The 18,433-nt window shown below is 37.9% G+C and overlaps 1 protein-coding gene across 5 annotated transcripts in view; it reads left to right on the top strand.

Annotated features, from left to right (window-relative positions):
- LOC110832061 (ATP-binding cassette sub-family C member 10) overlaps positions 1-18,433 on the top strand; it is a 48,363-nt gene that overhangs the window by 1,273 nt on the left and 28,657 nt on the right. For 4 of the 5 annotated variants that reach the window (XM_022068690.2, XM_022068691.2, XM_022068688.2 and 1 more), the window contains exons 2-11: positions 3,721-4,413; positions 5,310-5,576; positions 6,065-6,349; positions 7,628-7,754; positions 9,079-9,172; positions 11,737-11,848; positions 12,635-12,760; positions 12,998-13,146; positions 15,572-15,691; positions 17,191-17,400. In XM_022068690.2, coding sequence (XP_021924382.1) covers positions 3,738-4,413; positions 5,310-5,576; positions 6,065-6,349; positions 7,628-7,754; positions 9,079-9,172; positions 11,737-11,848; positions 12,635-12,760; positions 12,998-13,146; positions 15,572-15,691; positions 17,191-17,400 — 2,166 coding nt within the window. In that variant the 5' untranslated portion in view covers positions 3,721-3,737. The remainder of the gene's footprint in view (positions 1-3,720; positions 4,414-5,309; positions 5,577-6,064; positions 6,350-7,627; positions 7,755-9,078; positions 9,173-11,736; positions 11,849-12,634; positions 12,761-12,997; positions 13,147-15,571; positions 15,692-17,190; positions 17,401-18,433) is intronic. The other variant, XM_022068692.2, reaches the window with a different exon arrangement.

Below are 18,433 nucleotides of genomic sequence, written 5' to 3'. Positions count from 1 at the left end.
GTTCCTTCATTGTTTATTGACTTGAAATTATGTCGCCACATGAAATGCAGATTGCTATACTGGCATAATTTTAAGTATTGGGAGTATGTGGTAATCATGATCTGATGAAGATGATTGTCTTTTGGGATGTTGCCCCATGTAGTCTAGTAGAAGTTGACTGATGTTTCAGAGGTGCTTACTGCATGGTGGAATATCCCAGAAAAAATATTTGTTGCCAAGAGAACCTGAAATCTCATCATGATCTGTTGTTTATATTTTATACATAATATGGTGACACTGTTGGAAACAAATAGGTGATTGTGAGGAAGACAGTATACTAATTGGGTGAGTGGTCAGCATCACCCATTGGATAGGAGACTGGGTGGGCCCCAGAGCCGGACTGGACCCAGAGTCTAAAGAAAAAATCCTCTGCCCCCCATTGGGAATCGAATCCCGGTCGTCGAGTCCATAGCCAGTCATTATACTGACTGTGCTAACACGTATGAAAGTCACTGATAAAACCAAATACTGTGCCATGGTTTTCAAAACTATTTGAAAATGGGTAACCATGAATAATTTAATCTACAGTTGCCAAACTGTGGTTGCCATGGGATGGTTATGTATGGATCTATAAATGTTAGCATCATCTTGATGTGGTTCCCCTTGTTTTAACAAGGCTCAGGCAATATTTTAATGGCAATTTAACCTTACATCTGATGCAGTGAAAATGTCACTATCATGTTTATGTTACTTAGTTCTGCAAGTTTTGTGCATTATTAAATTGTTTGATGAGCTGATGATTGCATTTTAGTAGACTAAATCCATAAGTTAATATCAGTAATCCATTCAGTCACTGTGTAAAATACAGTATAACTATCTGTTTTATGTCTTACTAATAATATAGGAAAAGCACACAGGTGTGCATAAGAAAGTTTTCCTGTATCTAGTACGTCCTAATCCTTGCCATATTCATTGATGGATTTGGTTCTGTTTTTACATTTTGTTATGTGGTATCTGTCGCATCGTTGATCTCATAGTTCACATACACATTCGGGTCCTGGTTCGTGGTAGAGTTTCGTTTTACAAATCTTGTGGTGGTAGCCGTGAACTGCCAGGCTTGTTATTGCGTAACGCAGTGGTTGGTTCGGTCCTGTCCATGCCCGGTCGGTCATCGTGCTTGTGGTGTAGAAATCCAGCCATATATTTTCCCTTTTCCACTTCCTCTCTTCAAGTAGTCGCGACGAGTTTTCCGTAGATGGCAGCAGTAGTCTGTAACGCAGATCTTCCATCAGGGACGTTTCCTTTGCTAGCTTGTAGGCCAGTCTTGATGGCGCATATTTTGAAATTCCAAGAGTAATTTTCAGGAATCGTGCCTTGACATTTTCCAGTGATTTTACGTCTTTCAGACTTAGGTTGGGCCATGCGATTTTGATTCCATAGGTTAGCAGTGGGAAAATTTTAGCTTTGAATAGCCTTACAGTGGTTTCAAAGCTAAATTGTCTTAGATTTTTTATTTCTAGCATCCCTTTGGTAGCTGCGATGGCTCTCTCTTTAATATGGATCCGGTAGGACTTCGTTGTAGTCTGAAGTGTTACTCCCAGTTACTTAAATGCATTAGTGACTTTCAATGGTTCCTGTTTGAAGTAGACTGTGTCTTCCACAGTCTTCCTTCCTCCTCTCCTGAATACCATCCATACTGTCTTTTCTTGGTTGATTTGGAACCTGTTTTGTTCCGCCCAGGTTACTAGTCGGTTGAATGTTTCCTGCAAGTCACTTTTATTCGTCGAGCCTAGGGCCATATCGTCAGCATAGATATATAGTGACGTTGCGGGTAGACATACTTTCGTGATGTCGGCTGTGGCGATGTTGAATAAGAGTGGGCTTAGTGGATCCCCTTGTAATAACCCTCTGGTTTGTACGATTTCTTTTGATGTCGTTACTGTGTCGTCGATTCTGATCAGGTTGTGGGTCAGGATGTTGTGGATTAGGACGGATATGCTTTTATCCAGTCCTTACTTTTCCAGCTTTCCAGCAAGTATCTGTCTGTTCACACTGTTGAAGGCTTTTGTGTAGTCAATGAAAATTGTGTAGTACTTCTGTTTTGGGGTTCGGAGAGCCTCCTTGATGTCGTTTAGCAGGTTTTCTATTGCTTGTGGGCAGGAGCGGCCTCTTCTAAACCCAAACAGCTGTTGAGGGATTTGTGGGTCGGCTATCTTTGTGATTATTTTTGTTAGTATGGTTGTCAGCAGTTTTAATGAGCTATTTTCTAGGGCTATCCCCCCTGTACGAGTTGGGGTCGTCAGTGGCACCCTTGCCTTTGTATACCATTTTGATATTTGACACTCTCCAGGGATCTGGCAGCTCATCAAGTTTCAGGCACTGGTTGAAGAGGCCTTCCCAAGTTTCTATGAGTAGCAGGCAGGAGACTATGATGTGCTCATTGAAGATACCATCTGGCCCAGCTGCCTTGTTTCTTTTGAGATCTGCTACTGTTTCAGTAATCTCTTTTGTGGAGATTGGTCTGTATGTCCTTGTTGATGGTGGTGGCAGTGTGGGGTAGGCTCGATTTTCTCCAGTCGGGTTCAGAATGTCTGTGAAGTGTGTTTGCCAAGTCTCCATCTGGATGGTGGACGGTATTGGTACTTTCCTTTGTCTCAGTGCCACGAAAAGGTCAATGACGGCTGCTGCTGCTAGTTTCAGTCCTTCATTCTCCATATAAGTGTTCCTTTTATCCTGAAGAAGGATTTTGTACTGTTTCCTTGCCATCAAGTATGTCGCTAAGTCTTGGGAGAGTCCTGACAGTTTTGCTTGGAGTAAGGCTTGTAGAGCAATCCGTCTTTTTCTGTAACAGTGCGCATTAAACCATGGCTTTACTTGTCTTTTCTTGACAGGAATTATTGCGGATTGGAGTAGCTGTTGTATCTGTTGAGTTGATTTTGTAACACTGCTCTGTATGGTATGTCTTACTAATGTGATACAGTTATTAAGATTATGTACATATTAGTACATTTGGGAAAACTAGTAACATTCTTTGAGTGGAAATTCAGTTTGTGTTGCATTTCTAAAATTCTGTTTATGATCATGTTATTTCGATTTTCTTTGGTAGTTAATGAAAGTTGGACATTACTATAACCAACAGTTATGTTACTATTGTTCTCACTGAATGTCACATCAGGTAATTAGCATTCTTGCTTCATATCTGGGATGCCATAGATTCAGATCTTTATCTGGAGACCAAAAAGTTGTGGTTTTACTCAGTCCTTCCAGAGAAGTGTTGGGGTAGTGCATAAAATTATTACCTTTTTCCAGGTTGTTTCCAGCTTGTCATATATTTTTTTATCCTACACAATCTGTACAGCTGAAAAAGTGTTGCTAAATGACTGAAGGATTGATCAATCAGTCAGTTCATCAACCATCATTGTGAAGGTGGCTGTCTTCTGGGTTGTTGCGCCATGTAGTCTGCGATGGCATCACCCTGATGATGGAGGCAGCAAGGACCTCTGAAATGTTGGTAAACTTCTACCAGACTACATGGCGCAACAACCCAGAATTCAGCCATCTTCAGATTCACCGCCATGGAAACCTCAAATCCTACAACCATCTTTCTGTTTAATTTGTATGTATGTATGTATGTATGTATGTATGTATGTATGTATGTATGTATGTATGTATGTATGTATGAGGTCTGTGCTAGTCATACTTTTGAAGCCATACTATTGTTTATTTCTTGGCTTTTTCCAGGTAATTGTTAATTTAAAATGGCAGCTTCAAGCAGTTTCTGGCTTTATTGGAACTGGGAAGACATGTGTGGTCCTGGTGGATTGACATTGTGGTCTGTGGGCACCCATGATATTGGAATCTGTTTTCAAGAACTGTGTCTACAAGTGCCTGTATTTATTTTGATGGCAACAATTTCTGCGTATTACTGTGGCAGACAGACTCATTGGATTGTTCGTAGCCGCAGACAGTTACAGATATTAGGACTGCGAGCTATAGCAACTGTCCTCATGGCGGTGGCTACTGTAGCAAGAATCTGCACTGCAATAGCATTAAGTCCAGGTTCTTTGCAGCCAGTGGATTATCTCTTGGCTGCTGTTGAAGGAGTAACTTGGCTTGTGCATCTTGGATTTATCCTAGCTTTGAGGCACCGTTTAGGGGTTTCATTGCGAGGACCTTTTTCTATTCGTATAGTGTGGGCTTTGAATTTTGCCCTGTCTGCAATTTCTGTGCATTCCCATATATTATTATTGCAAAGTATTCCTATGCCTGATTTATTCAGATTTATATATATCTCCAGTGGCTTCAGTATTGCAGACCTAGTTCTCCAGTGTGTTTATATGATCACCTTATTTCCGAGTGAGAGATCGTGGGATGTTGGCAGATATGAAGGATTTGATCAGCATTTTCACAATTCTGAGAGCCAGAGTTTACTTGGTAAGATATAAAATTATAGTTCTGGTACATATTTGTTACAGTGAGATTGTTTCATTCTATTCAGTGGCTTTACAACCTAACTGAGGCTGTTTCTGTACTGTGTAAGCCATTTTTAGGTGTAGAGGGGTTATAGCTGACATTTATGGGGAGGGAGATGGACTAACAGGATGGCACTAGAGTGTGAAATTTCAGTACCACTGATTCCATAACCCATCCTGAGTTATTTCAATCCGATCTACATAATCACAAACAGTTTCCATGAGATCCAATTTAATGTTATTCTTTTTCCTTATTCTCAGCCTTTAAAGTAATGTCTTTCTTAGATGTTTCTCTGTCAACGTTCAATTTTCAGCTGAGTTGACAGCAACAGTTTTCAAAAATAGGGGTGGTTACTGTTATATGCTTGTATGATTTATTGTTCTTCAAGACCATGTATCAGGGCCATTCAGATACAGGGAAGTCCAACAAACACATTTAGAGGGTAATTAATATATATTTTTCCTTTAACTTGTGAGGTTATGTTTAGAAAGTGAAATCAGCTATTGAACCATATTGAGCCCATTCTGTTTGCCTTCTTTAACTTGTTTTGCTTGTGTTTCTTTGTTATGGGTTATGCTTATTATGGATCTCATGTTTAGTTTATATTGTGTTGAAATTGTGATGTTGTTCCTACTATAATATTAATTCTTATCAGTTTTATGTTCATAGCTGTGAAATATACTGAAATAAATACATATGCAGAAATTATGTTTACAGTACTTGTGTGTTAGAATAAATATGATACCTTCTTCATCTTAGGAGTATAATTAGGGACAGTGCAGAAACTCATGCAGATTTTAGAACTATATTGTAGCTATGAAATTTGTATTATCTAATAGATTGAAACTATATTCTAGGATCCCCTAGACTGGGTACATACAGTCGTTTCAGGGAGGAGAGAGACCCTTTGTATCTTGGTACTGCAATGGAAAATGCTCCATTTTGTTCTAAATTGCTATTCCACTGGGTTACACCTCTGATGGAGAAGGGTGCTAAGAAGAAGCTGGAAAATTCTGAAGATTTATATGATCTTCCAGTCAATTTGACTCCTGCATATTTATGTTCTCAACTGGAGATGGCAATGGTTATGACTTCAGTAACTAAGAAGCACTATTCAGATTCAGGTCAGTGTTCTTACTATATAGATATATTCCTGTAAGTCTCCTGTAATTAATCTGCAAGGATTAAGTAATAAAATACATAATATACAGAAAGTAAGTAACTCCATGGAGCAGAGTCCTTCCTGAGAAGCTGACACTATGCTTAACTGGTCCAGAACTTATTCTAAAGATGGCTGTCTTTTGGGTTGTTGTGCCATGTAGTCTGGCAGAAGTTTACCAATGTTTCAGAAGTCCTTGCTGGCTCCATCATCAGGGTGATGATAAACGTTGGTAAATGTTGAATGTTATGGAATGTGACCACATTGATGACATGAAGAGAGGAGGATAGTATTAAAATTTATTTTTTGATGTGGAAGTAGCTCAGGATCAGGACCAGTTTAATGTGGCTTTGGCGTTTGCATTGTTGAACCTTCATGTTGGTAAGAAATGTAGTTGGCTTTTGCAGGGTGAATTTTTTCCATCTTTAGAGATTATGTTTCTGATTTTTACAGATACTGCTGTAAATGTTAATGGCATAACAGAAAGTGAACACGAGATACCAGATGTGACGTGGAGGAGAGCAGAATCACAGAAACCAGTTTCACTTCTCCGAGCTCTTCACACTTGCTTTGGTATTCAGTTCTACAGCATTGGTGTCCTAAAGTTTATGTCAGATGTCACAGGCTTCATGGGGCCTCTGCTCCTCAATAAGTTAGTGACGTTCATAGAGACAAAGTCAGAGTCATTGCTTGAAGGGTATTTGTATGCTGCTGGTCTGTGTGCTGTCACTTTAATAGGTGAGTTATTAAATTAAAATTATTGTTAAATATAAGATTGTCACATGTTTGATTTAAAAATGTGAACACAGCAGTTGGGGGGGGGGGGGGGGGGGGGCTAACTTTTCAGTAATAGAAGACAAAAACAGAAAAATATTCATATGCTGAAACCAGTTAAAGACAAGTTAGGCCTTAAAGTTGCAGGAATTTACCGTGTGACATGTGAGTGCAGTAAAATTTACATCAGACAAATGGGCAGAACCATTGAAACCAGGTGTAAGGTACTCATGCGACACATATGTTTAGGCCAGCCAGAAAAGTCCAAGGTGGCAGAGCACAGATTTAACACAGGACATAGCATCAACTTTGGCAGTACCTTTGTCCTGGATAAGGCCACAGGATATGTGGACAACATGATAAAGGGGCTATTGAGATCAATCTTCATCCCAGGAACATTAACAGGGAAGGAGGCTTCATGCTTGCTCGTTCCTGGGATCCAGTGATCATCATGATCAAACAATTTATAAATCTACCAATTGAAAGACAGGCTTAAGTGAAGTTAGCAATTGACTGTGCCCACTAGCTACTCCATTGGCTCTCACTCACATCCATGCGTGAGTGAAGGGTAGGTATATATGTCAGTCACTTAGAACAGATGGAATGGGTAGCCCTGAGGACGAGGACAGGGATGGTCCTCAAAATGATTACAAGTTTTAATCACCTGATACAACTGATGGCCCAAGAAGATTTTATTAGTAGAAAACAAAGATAAGACATAAAACCAGCCTTTACATTTTTCTTTGTTCCTGCTTTTCAGAGGATTCCTCATCAAAATGAATACTTGCCATGTTTTCCTCCATCCAAATTTCCTAAATGAATTCTATTAAACAGGGTTGATTATGGAGGCAAGCATGAATTACTTATTACTTGCTTAGTTAATTTTTAACCATTGACACAGACTTTGAAACAAAGAATGAGAGACACTGTCAAGTTTGTAGCTCATTACATTTTCATTTGGGTGTGGCAAGAATTTAAATAACAATGAGAGCAATCAGTGTCTCACATTGTCACAATGAGAAATGGTCTTCCACAATTTGTCTTTTGTTTCATGTTTGTAGTACTAATTCCTACAAAATATCAAAACTTAAAACAGAATTTCACCTTTAAGGACACATTGTGTGTACATCTGCATATATGTGTGTGTGTGATGAGAAAATACTGAATTATTGTTGTTGATACTAAGTAACTTAATTGAATGTACATTTTTAATAATGTATGGAAATTTTCTACTTCATGTAGTGGCACTGTGTGATGCTCATTTCAACTTCTTTATGCAAGAAGTGGGCCTCAAGATACGAGGAGCACTGGTGACAACAATATACAGGAAGACCCTTACTCTCAGCAGTATTGAACTATCAAAATTCAGGTCAGCTATAAAGGATCACTTGCTATTTGTTTTTATACCAGATCATCAATGTGATCATGTTCTGAATGTAAAGTTTGTCACTGATGTGTGGGATTTTGAGAAGTTTACTTTATGTGATCTGTACATGCTTCACATTTAACAAATTAATATAAACAATTTGTAACAGCGTAATTACATCTGTCCCTACCATTGTATTGCCACAAGTCAATGTGCTGATCTCATTGGCAAAGCAAAGAATCTTTTACATTGCTGTAATTGTCTGTCCTTATATGACATAATGGTATTGTGATAATTTTGTCAATAGACTGCATGTGCAAACAGTTATCCATTAAGTGGTTCCTTCTCACAACTGTACAGATAGTAATCACTGCGAATAAGGCAGATACAGCACTTGTGGCTTTTCTTTTCTGTCAGTGCATAGATCTTTATCACTGTCCTCACATCCATATGCTCAGAACTTTCACTCTTTCTTATGTTGTGATAGGCAGCAAGCAAAACACAACCATATTGTTGCCTATCCACTATGTAGAGTTGATATTAATGCTATAATTAAGAGAAATTCTCTTATGCAAACTGAGTCCTGGCACTTCCATACGGAAATCCGCTTGTATTTTTATATAGAAAGATTTGTTTCTTTAACTGTGTAACATTTTGGTGAGATTTGATGTTCTCTTGGTGATGACCATGAAAATGGCTGCCTTCTGGGATGTTGCACCAATCTAGTAGATATTGACTAATATTTCAGCAGAGCTTGCTGCCATTATCATTAGACAGTAATGTTTTCTGAAATGTTAGTCAGTATCTGCCAGACTACATGGTGCAACACGGGTAACTTTTATTTAATCATCTGTGAAATATTTTAGTCTATAAAAGCGAGCAAGAGTGCACCACCAGAAACAACCAGATCACTAACAAGGCCCTTTTCAGGGCCCCGATCCATTCAACCGAACTCCACCTTTCTCTCTCTCTCACACACTCGCCCACGCGCTCCTATTGGTCCACTCCCATGCTTGCTCCCATTGGCTCGGGGCAGGCTACACCATTCACATTCCGGCACCTATAAACCTAGCCCCACACACCTTACTGGCTTATTCATCGCCCTGATGACGGAGGCAATATGACCTCTGAAACGTTGGTTAACATCGACCTGACTACACAGCTCAACAACCCAGAAGACCGAAATCTTTATACTCACCGCTGTGAAAACCTCAAATCTTATATAAAAAGTGTCTTTGAATATTTGAGTTTCTTTTACTGTATGTACTTTATGTCTTTGATTACTTCATATATTTTTTATTAATGTGATCTTTACTTTATTGCACAGTATTGGTGAGATTGTGAACTTCATGAGCACAGATACTGATCGGATCGTAAACTCATGCCCTAGTTTCCATTCCTTCTGGAGTATTCCATTTCAGGTATGTTACTTCAGGAGAAACTACCAGTAAAGTGTGCAACTGGCATATGTGATACATACATAATAACAGACTGTTTCTTGTTCCACTATATTAAGTCCGGGTACTCTCGTACCTGTTTTGGCATACATATTTTGTTGGTTTTCTGAGATATTGTATAGTATCCCTCAATATACCAGTACTGTTTTCCCTTTTATACCCTTTGATTAATTGCAGTGTTCTTACAGCATTAAAAGAAACAAAAATTGAGTGTACCATATGCCAGAGTTTAGTAAATATCTGTGACATAGCCAGCCTGGTAGGCACATGATGTTGTGCACATGTGTAACCCCCTTATTTATGAGTGCAGAACATAAGTCTTTAATATGAAGGTATTTCTCACATGTGTCTTTACTTCCTGCTGCTGTGCTGTGCTGTTTGTAGTATTGTTATTCATTTATCTGTTTTGTTATTAATATTACTATTTTGTAATAATATTAAAACCTTGCATACCATGTAGTGTATGGGAATATAAAATGTGCATACAAACAGCTGTTTACACTGTGCAGAATATTAATGCCAAACGCTTTTCGACCTCAAGAGGTCATCATCAGTGGCACAAAAGAAGTTAATTCATATTATAAATCAAAAGATCATGTTTTAGCAGAGCATAAAGGTAAGTTCTTTACAAAACCATATATAGTAACACTGTACTGGCTGTTGGTTACACAGGAGTTGGTGTATTCGGCATTTGGCTGTTAGTCCACTGGTCTCAAGGCCATTGCTGGTCTATGGTGAGCCATGTTTGCATCATCTGTGCCTGTGAACTTCAACGATGCGTGGGAGTAACACTCACATTTTATATTTTATAATAGTTTCAGTGTTTTAAGTATTAACTGTAAAATTCACATGAAATTAGAACACGCACAATGTTTTTCAGTCTACTAGTAATGTAGTGTGTGACTTCCCAGGCTGCATACATCATAGGTACTTACTTAACTCTCATGTACAGTATGTTAGGAAGTTTACCTGTTCACTAGCGCAAAAATATGTGTTGGTACCCGTATGTAAAGCAAATTTTGGCTTAGTCTTTTACTTATGGTTATTAAGGCAAGCTAGTAAATTACCTTTTTCAACCTTAAGATTTTACTTTTCTAGTGGCTATTTTGTTATGCCTTTGAATTGCACACTCTCTTATGCCTTACTCTTGCTTGTATGCATGCATTTGTGGTTTAGTCATTCCTTGTTTCCTGCCATGCTTTACCATTTCTTTCTTTACCTTCCTCCTTGCCTGCATTTACCCTCTTTCACCCTTTCTCTTATATCCACTTCATCCCTGTACCTCCTTATCTACCCATTGCTCCCTATTATTATTAGTCTCCTTGTCATCTCTCCTCTTCATCCTCATATCTTACATTGTCATCAGCCTCTCCTTTCCAATTTTATCCTCTCCAGCATACCTACTTTAACTTTCCTCTCTTGGCAGAATATTTTTTTAAAAATTAAATGGTGGCTTTTTGTTGTGCCTTAAAAAGCTGTTCCCTTTTCATGATGAAGTCATGTCAGGAAAACTGGAACTTGAAGGTTTTTGGAGCCAAGTTCTGGTGTTCATGTACATTACAACTGTAGCACCAGTGCATCGCTATTAAGTGTATATCTTGTTTTCCTAATTTTACAAAATTTGACAAAGCACCTAAAATAAAAGGGCATTTCAGGAACTGTAATGATTTATTAATAGTTATTTCACTGCTGCCACGTTCTTAGCTGGTTGAAAACAAATATTAACAAAGATACTAATTTTTTATGCTTATTTAATGCTTGAATGTGTACTTTTTAATTTTTTAATGTTTTGTGTCTTAATGTAACAGGAACTATTTACTTGTCTTGACTTTTGGAACAGACATATGTAAAATTGAGTTTTAGTTAATTTAAGAATGCTTCATCATTTGCATACTTTATATAGAATGTTGTGGGAGGAAGTTTCCAAACTGTGGGAGAACCTGAAGATTCATTACTATGTTCATGATATCCATGAGGGTGTTGAATTCAGATAACACATCAAGGCAGTTATATTTATTATTGTCCCCGAATCCACCAGTACACAGTATCCAGATGAAGTTTCTATATGTTCTTGATTCATCTTGCAAATGGCTACCAGCATACATTTTGTATGAATGTGTTGTTTTTCCAGTGTGTGCATTCTTATTATTCACCCTGATGACATAAGATAATTATTATATATATATGGAGTTAACATGTATGTGTTAGTATCTACTGCTATGAAGACTGAAATATTCTGTGACATTGAATGTCATTAGCATGTGAACAACATTGAAATAAAAATTTAAAAATCCCCACAGTTTTACAGACTGCAGTTATTATAGATGCACCATTTTAAATCATTGTCATTATGATCACGTTTAACTTCATCGTCAAAAACAGTAAGCAGTAAAGTACATGTGAGACGACAGAAATTGAAGTAACAAAATGACAGTGAGTGAAGTAAATTAAGTGTAACAAATGTGTTACAAATTTAGTGCATTTAATTGGTGTTATGCCAAAAGATGTATTTCCACCTTATGTTTCAGATTGGTGTGTCATTTTACCTGTTATACACACAAGTTGGCCTAGCGTTTCTTGCTGGTGCTACTTTTACTATTATTTTGATTCCAATTAATAAGTACATAGCTTCAAAAATAGGTAAGATTTTTATTTTAGCTGGAATGTTTTGATACAGTGTATTTGTAAATTTTACAGGCTGTAATAGTATACAGTGCCTGGATATTTCCAAAGGTTTTAAATGGAAACATTTAATTTTGTGCTGTGTCAACTTTGGCATAGGTTGTGAAATTATACTAGCTACTTAACAAACTACACTCCCACTTGGTCTTGCAGCACAGTTACGTTTATTCCTACAAAAGATGTATATTTTTCCCAGCATTGCTTCAGTTTCAACATGAAAATTATTTATAAATATAAAAAATACATTAGGCTGTGGCCATTGGTTTCTGGTGACTTGCTAGAGGAAAGTATGTTTCTGCAGTATTGGCTGAAGGCATTTTAAAGACAAACTTTTTAATGGGTGCTTGATTTAACAGGCACAGATTTTGATGCAGTAGTAAAATAAACTAAATTTGCTGTCTTGTATGTTCAGCTGTTCGAGTCTCATTAAATTTATTGTTTCTAATCCTGTCAGATTCTTATGTTATTTACATTATAAAATAAAATTACAATAAATGTTGATGAAAAACTATTGGGCTACAAGCCGCAACAGGTGGCTAAATGGTGAATAAACCATAAACCAGAGTCTTTCATCAACTTCGGTTGCCACGATAGCTTCACTTTATACATACAATAAATGTGTTAAAATTCCAGTAAACATTTCTTTAGTTTGACTTTTAATGCAGCAACAATTGTTTATATTTCCACTTTTTGAAGTTAATTGTATATTAAGAAAAATTAATAGGAACTTTTTTAAATTTTCAGGTGAGCTGAGTACAAAACTGATGTTACAGAAAGATGGGCGAGTGAAAGTTATGGCTGAAATTCTGCGTGGAATCCGTGTGATCAAATTTCATGTGTGGGAAGACCACTTTGTTGACAAAATTGGAAGTGAGTTTGATATGACACAGTGCTTATCAGCATTACAATACTTGATTCCTCCAGGCACACTTGAGAAACTACTTTCATTAGTGTTTATCTTCCAGATCTTGTCTAATGAATGCCTTCTGTTGAACAAACAAAAGCACACATATTAATAAAAACTTTTAGCCTGACTACTAAAATTGTATAAAACTTGTCAGTGGCAGTGACAGGGTTATTTTGTTTGCATTTGCTTACCTTTCTCAGAGCTGCGTGAGTTGGAACTGAAGTACCTGCGCGGTCGAAAGTACCTTGATGCATTGTGTGTGTATTTCTGGGCTACTACTCCTGTTCTCATCTCCATTTTCACCTTTGTTACTTATGTTCTTCTTGGCAACAAACTCACTGCTGCAACTGTAAGTTGTTGTTTTTTAACTCTTATACTGCCAATAGTGATTGTCTGTTAAAAAATGTGTTAGTTGCTTGCATTGATCAGCTCAGTCCTCTAGCTGAAATTTTAGATTGCTAAACACAACACCTTCCCATGGCAGAGTTGGGAAGTAGAAATACTTTGTTTGCGAATAATCAAATTTCATCACATTTAATTCAAATTCAGATTTAAAAAATCAACAAGAATTTAACAATATTTTTCTCATATGTATGTTGGGACTTCTGCAGATGACACTAAAGGGTTAATAAATTCTGATTTTAAAGAATTTGTAGATCAGATTGCTTCTCCTGTTGGGTTATTGTTTTGTATTTGGACCATAAGATGCAATGCTGCTGCCCATCAAACACTTCATCAGATGTGGGCTTTCTAGCTACTCTGTTATTAGTGACATGTCCAGACTTAGTGCCAGTTATTGTTCATGATGGTACATTAGTATAGATTGGAGCAGTGAATTTTATTCTATGACGTTTATGTAAAATGTTGTTCAGCCTGTGTATGTTGTAGAGAATTTCAACAAAAATATCCTGATGTGATATTATTGCACAGTCTGCCATTTATTATTTAAGTAAGAAATTTAAAACTGCAGGTTTGGTGCTGGATAAGAAAATAAATGTAAGATGCCACACACTAATTGAAGAAAAACTTCATGATATTGGTGTAAATTTGGAGCATTTGCCAAGAAAATAAGTGGCAAGATTAGTCCAGCAAGGTGATGTTTTGGTCTCCTCACCAAGAACTGCTGCAAAATTACTGAGTAATTGGCCTTATTCTTTATATTAATTTGACTTTGAACAGGCTTTTGCAGGGATAACAGAGGAAGAAAGACTGTACAGTTAATTTTAATAGGATTTCGCAGTGGTGCATGTAATTGTTTGGGCCATAAGGGAGCTTCAAGCTTGAATAACTCAACCACTTGTGATAGATGCAGCAGGAACCTAACCGATTGCTACTGGCACCAATTACTAATTTACTTATAGGTTCCCTTCACTGTTTCTGCTGTTGGTAGGCTGCCACCAGTGACCTTGAGGTAGCAGTTTGACTCTCACTTACTGGTATTGTAGAGTCATGGACATGAATTTAGGATGAAGTATTGGAACTCATACAGCACATGAACATTAACACTCATTACTATATCATTTATGTACAACATCTACACAGTTACAGAAGTATGGAAATATGTATAAGAGTACTCCAATCCTGGCTTAGTCGTTCCATTAGCTAGCTCCCACGCATTTCCCCGCAGCTATCCCTTTTAATAGTATCTAACACTTCCCATCTTTCTTAATCTTATTACTCATCACTCAGTGTGTAGTGTCACACAAGCACTTCTGTGAAACAGAATGTCTGTGGCCATGGTTATACTGCAGCTCAAATTTAGTGCTTTGGCCAAACTATCTCCTGTGATGATCTAGCTGGTAGGGTGTTGATGCTGCTATTGTCTGGAACTGGCTTGTATTGACAGGTGACTGTCCTAAAAGGTAAGAAGGTCCATGACCAGTGTTGCCCTCATGGGTCCAGCAGCTTGTGTGAATTCAGTACTTTACATTTCACTGGCACTCACAAAACTAAGCTGTTAACACCTCCTCTGTCCTGGCAAGTTTGGCTCAAAGTTTTTTTTAATACCACATTTGCAGAAAGAGAGCAAGAGCTGCCTGGAGCAGAGCAGTGCACTGGGGGGTCCTAAAACAAAATAATAACCCCATATTTGTATCTGACCTTAAAAGAAAAGTCTTACTAATGTGTTGCTGGGCAGCATGTTGCAGGGTCACTGCTGCCTTCAGTGCCTCTTGACAGGCTTTGTGTGCCAGCAGTAGTTACATAATTATTCTTCTGTGACTATCTTTCAAGCCTTGTTGATTGAAACAAGGTATGACATGAGTAGGTGTCAGTACATGAAGCATCATTGCTCCTTACTGTAGATGAAGATGGAAGAAAGAAATTGAGTGAAGGAGAAGAGGACAGGATGAGAAAAGTCCATACTATATAATTGGTAGCATTAGGAAGAAAATAATGTTATAAGTGCATATTTATTTTGTGTTGTGGCCCAAGCTAAACCAAAACAAAGGAATCACATGAAACATTCTTATGTATGTGACACTGTAAGAATATACTTTTTCAGACTAAGTGGATTAAAAACAGTGAGAATTCTATGTTGCATTTAAGTTTCTCCATGTTCAGAATACCCCATATTCAGGTTAAAATATCTTCTTGAATCCTTCCATCAGAGTAAATCAGTTATTGCAGAGTACAAAACCTCAGACTGCTATAAATATGATTCAGCAATTAAAAGTTGCAGTAATAAAGCCATGAATTTTCATGTGTCAGTTATGTGTTTTGGCACAGGAGAATTTTTATTCAATTACTAGGCTACAAGGTTTTTATGTTTTCAGGTTTTTACCAGTATTGCTCTGCTGAACATGTTGATTGGGCCATTGAATGCCTTCCCTTGGGTTTTAAATGGCCTTACTGAAGCTTGGGTCTCCCTTAAAAGAATTCAAAGGCTACTGGAGGTAAGATTTGCCTGTACTCTGTTGAATAAGAACTACAATTTTAATAATGCCAATTATCCCTTCCTCTTTTATGAATGAAATATATTGCTCTGTCAGTAAAAATGTCTCTTTTGTCATGTCTAGACAATTTAACCTTTATCATGTAGGATTAAGGAATTTAAACACCATAGTATGGGGCTGCCAACCAGATTTTAACTCCTGGATTTAATGGTTCTGCTGTCTGGTACTGCAACACACAGCCAATAGGAATGTATATAAGCTATGACACACAACTAATAAGTATTAGGAGTTAGATTGTGAATTTGAATTATCACTTCAGTCTAACACTTTGATGTTTTTCTTTTCTTTCCTTGTCTTGGGAGGTAGGGTAGCTCAGTCAGAAAAGTGACTGACTACTGACAGTATGACTGGGGTTTGATCCCTAACAAGGGCAGAGGATTTTTCCTTTGGCCTCTATGTCTATACCAGCTATGGGCCCCACCCAGCCTCCTATCCAGTTAGTACTGGGGTCCTTTCCCGGGGGTGAAGCGTAGCTGGGGCATGATAATGAGGTTAGGAATGAATAGGAGCTATATGTCCTCTTCCCCCAAGTGCCTACATGGCCTTGTCATAGACTAAAATGTCCAGGCATCAGCAGATCTTAAGGAGTTACACCACCATGACTTTAATTAAGTTTCTAGAATTTTCCTTTGGTTTTGGCTTCCCTCTGGGCACAATAGGTTATTTCCTTCTGGAAACTGTGTTCCATGGGAACTGTACCATTAGGGAACTAACATGGCTGGTATGAAGCTTTATATGACACCTGTTCTTCTGCTACCTGGCAAATTTGTACTTTTAACCCCTGATCAGTGTCTTGGCACATTCTGCATGTGATAATTAACTTTGCTTTGTATGGGATTCAAATCTCTGGTTTTTCTAAGATAGGGAGCTAGATCCATTACAGCTTTTCTGGATGGAAAAGGTACACCCCACCGTTTCACCTGATAACAGGATACAGATCCAGTTTTCATAACACCGTGTTCTTTTTGATGAACAAAATCCAAAAATGTAGTACAGTAGAGTCCCGATTGGCCAACCTTCTGTTATTTGACATTCCATTTTATCTGACATTCCATGCTGGAATGCTAAATTTTTCAGCAGTCAACTCAGCATATAGTGTGATGAATCACACTCCTCCATCAGGCACCTTATGCATTTTATGTTGTCATTTGCTACAGACATACTACTCTTAGGTGCTGTTGTGACCTTGCACAAAGAAAAGAAAGGAAGCTTAGAAGCGAATACCCATTACTAATTTCTTTAAAAAATAAACTCTTTCATTTAAAAATTAACATTTTGTTTTCCTTTTTTGAGATGTTTTAATTTTATGCTGTATATGTTATTATTTGGTTACAAACATGGGTTACATCTTGGAATATATTCATGCTTTTCTTAAATCATACCCAATTTCTCTCAGAAGTGAATTAAAACCCTGTGTTATTTAATTTAAATTGTTTTAGCTATACGACATGGACCTTGAAAATTATTATACTGCTCTACCTGAAGACAATTCTGAACTTGTTGTCTTCATTAAAAATGGATTCTTCAGCTACAGGTCAACTGAGAAAGAAAACCAAGTGTCACAGACTCAAACTCTTGAGGAAGAAAGTCAAGATGTGCAGGCCCCTACTAAGTTCATGCTTACAAACATTACCATTACAGTCACCAAGGTAGGAATATTTGAAGTTTTATTTCTGAGCTGCATAATTTACCTCCATGTTGGTTCCATTTAGCATTTGGGAGGTTCTGAGGCATAGAGAATTACACAAGAAGTTATATTCATGCCCATACTCAGTCAGTCATGAAAATCAACTAACATAAAGAGTATTTTATAATGTATTATTATTATTATGTGTTCTGTCTTACGACAGGTCCATTGCTCTGCCCAAAAAGAGCTCTCCAGTTGTCCCTATTCTCGGCTTCTCGCTTTAATTCCTGGAACGTCATCTTCTTTCCTTGTTTAAGGTCGTCGGTTAGCTGTATCAGTCTTCTTCCCAGTCCTCGCTTTCCTTCAACCTGGCCTTCGATGATATCACTCATTAATCCATTCCTTCTCATAATATGTCCCAGCCAGTTAGCTTTCCTTCGTGTAATCGCCTGCAGAATGCTTCTTTGCTCATTGACTCTCCTCAATACTTCTTCGTTGGTCACTCAATCCGTCCACCTGATCTTCTCTATTCTTCTCCAACACCACATTTCAAAACTCTCCAGGTATTTCTGTTCCTTCTTCCTGAGTGTCCAAGTCTCTGCTCCATACAGCGCGACACTCCATACGTAACACTTCACTAGTTTCTTCTTCATCTCCAAGCCCAACTTGCTAGTGAGAAGTATCCTCTTCTTGACAAAAGCTGCCTTGGCCATGGCTATCCTTGCTTTTACTTCCTTGGTGCATAGGGTGTCCGTCGTGACTATGCTTCCCAAGTACTTGAAATGCTCCACATTCTCCATCTGTTGGTTTCCAATTACAATGTTCAATGGTTCTGCTCTCGGTGCTATCCTCATTACCTTTGATTTTTCAATGTTGATTTCCATTCCATACTCTCTACCTGTTTCCACTAACTTGTCCATCATGTTCTGTAATTCCTCCTCTTCCTTCGCCAATACTACTAAGTCGTCTGCATACTTTACAGTCTTTATCACTCTTCCTCCAATTTTGAAGTCTCCTGTTCCCTCCAGAGCTTCCTTGGCAAGCCATTCCCCGTA

This window comes from Zootermopsis nevadensis, unplaced genomic scaffold (genome assembly GCF_977971745.1).
Source record: "Zootermopsis nevadensis isolate Lab colony 2312 unplaced genomic scaffold, Znev_1.0 Znev_ptg000020l, whole genome shotgun sequence".
Lineage (NCBI taxonomy): Eukaryota > Metazoa > Arthropoda > Insecta > Blattodea > Termopsidae > Zootermopsis > Zootermopsis nevadensis.
The sequence above is the reverse complement of the archived record's forward strand: the minus strand, read 5'-3'. Positions and strand labels throughout refer to the sequence as shown.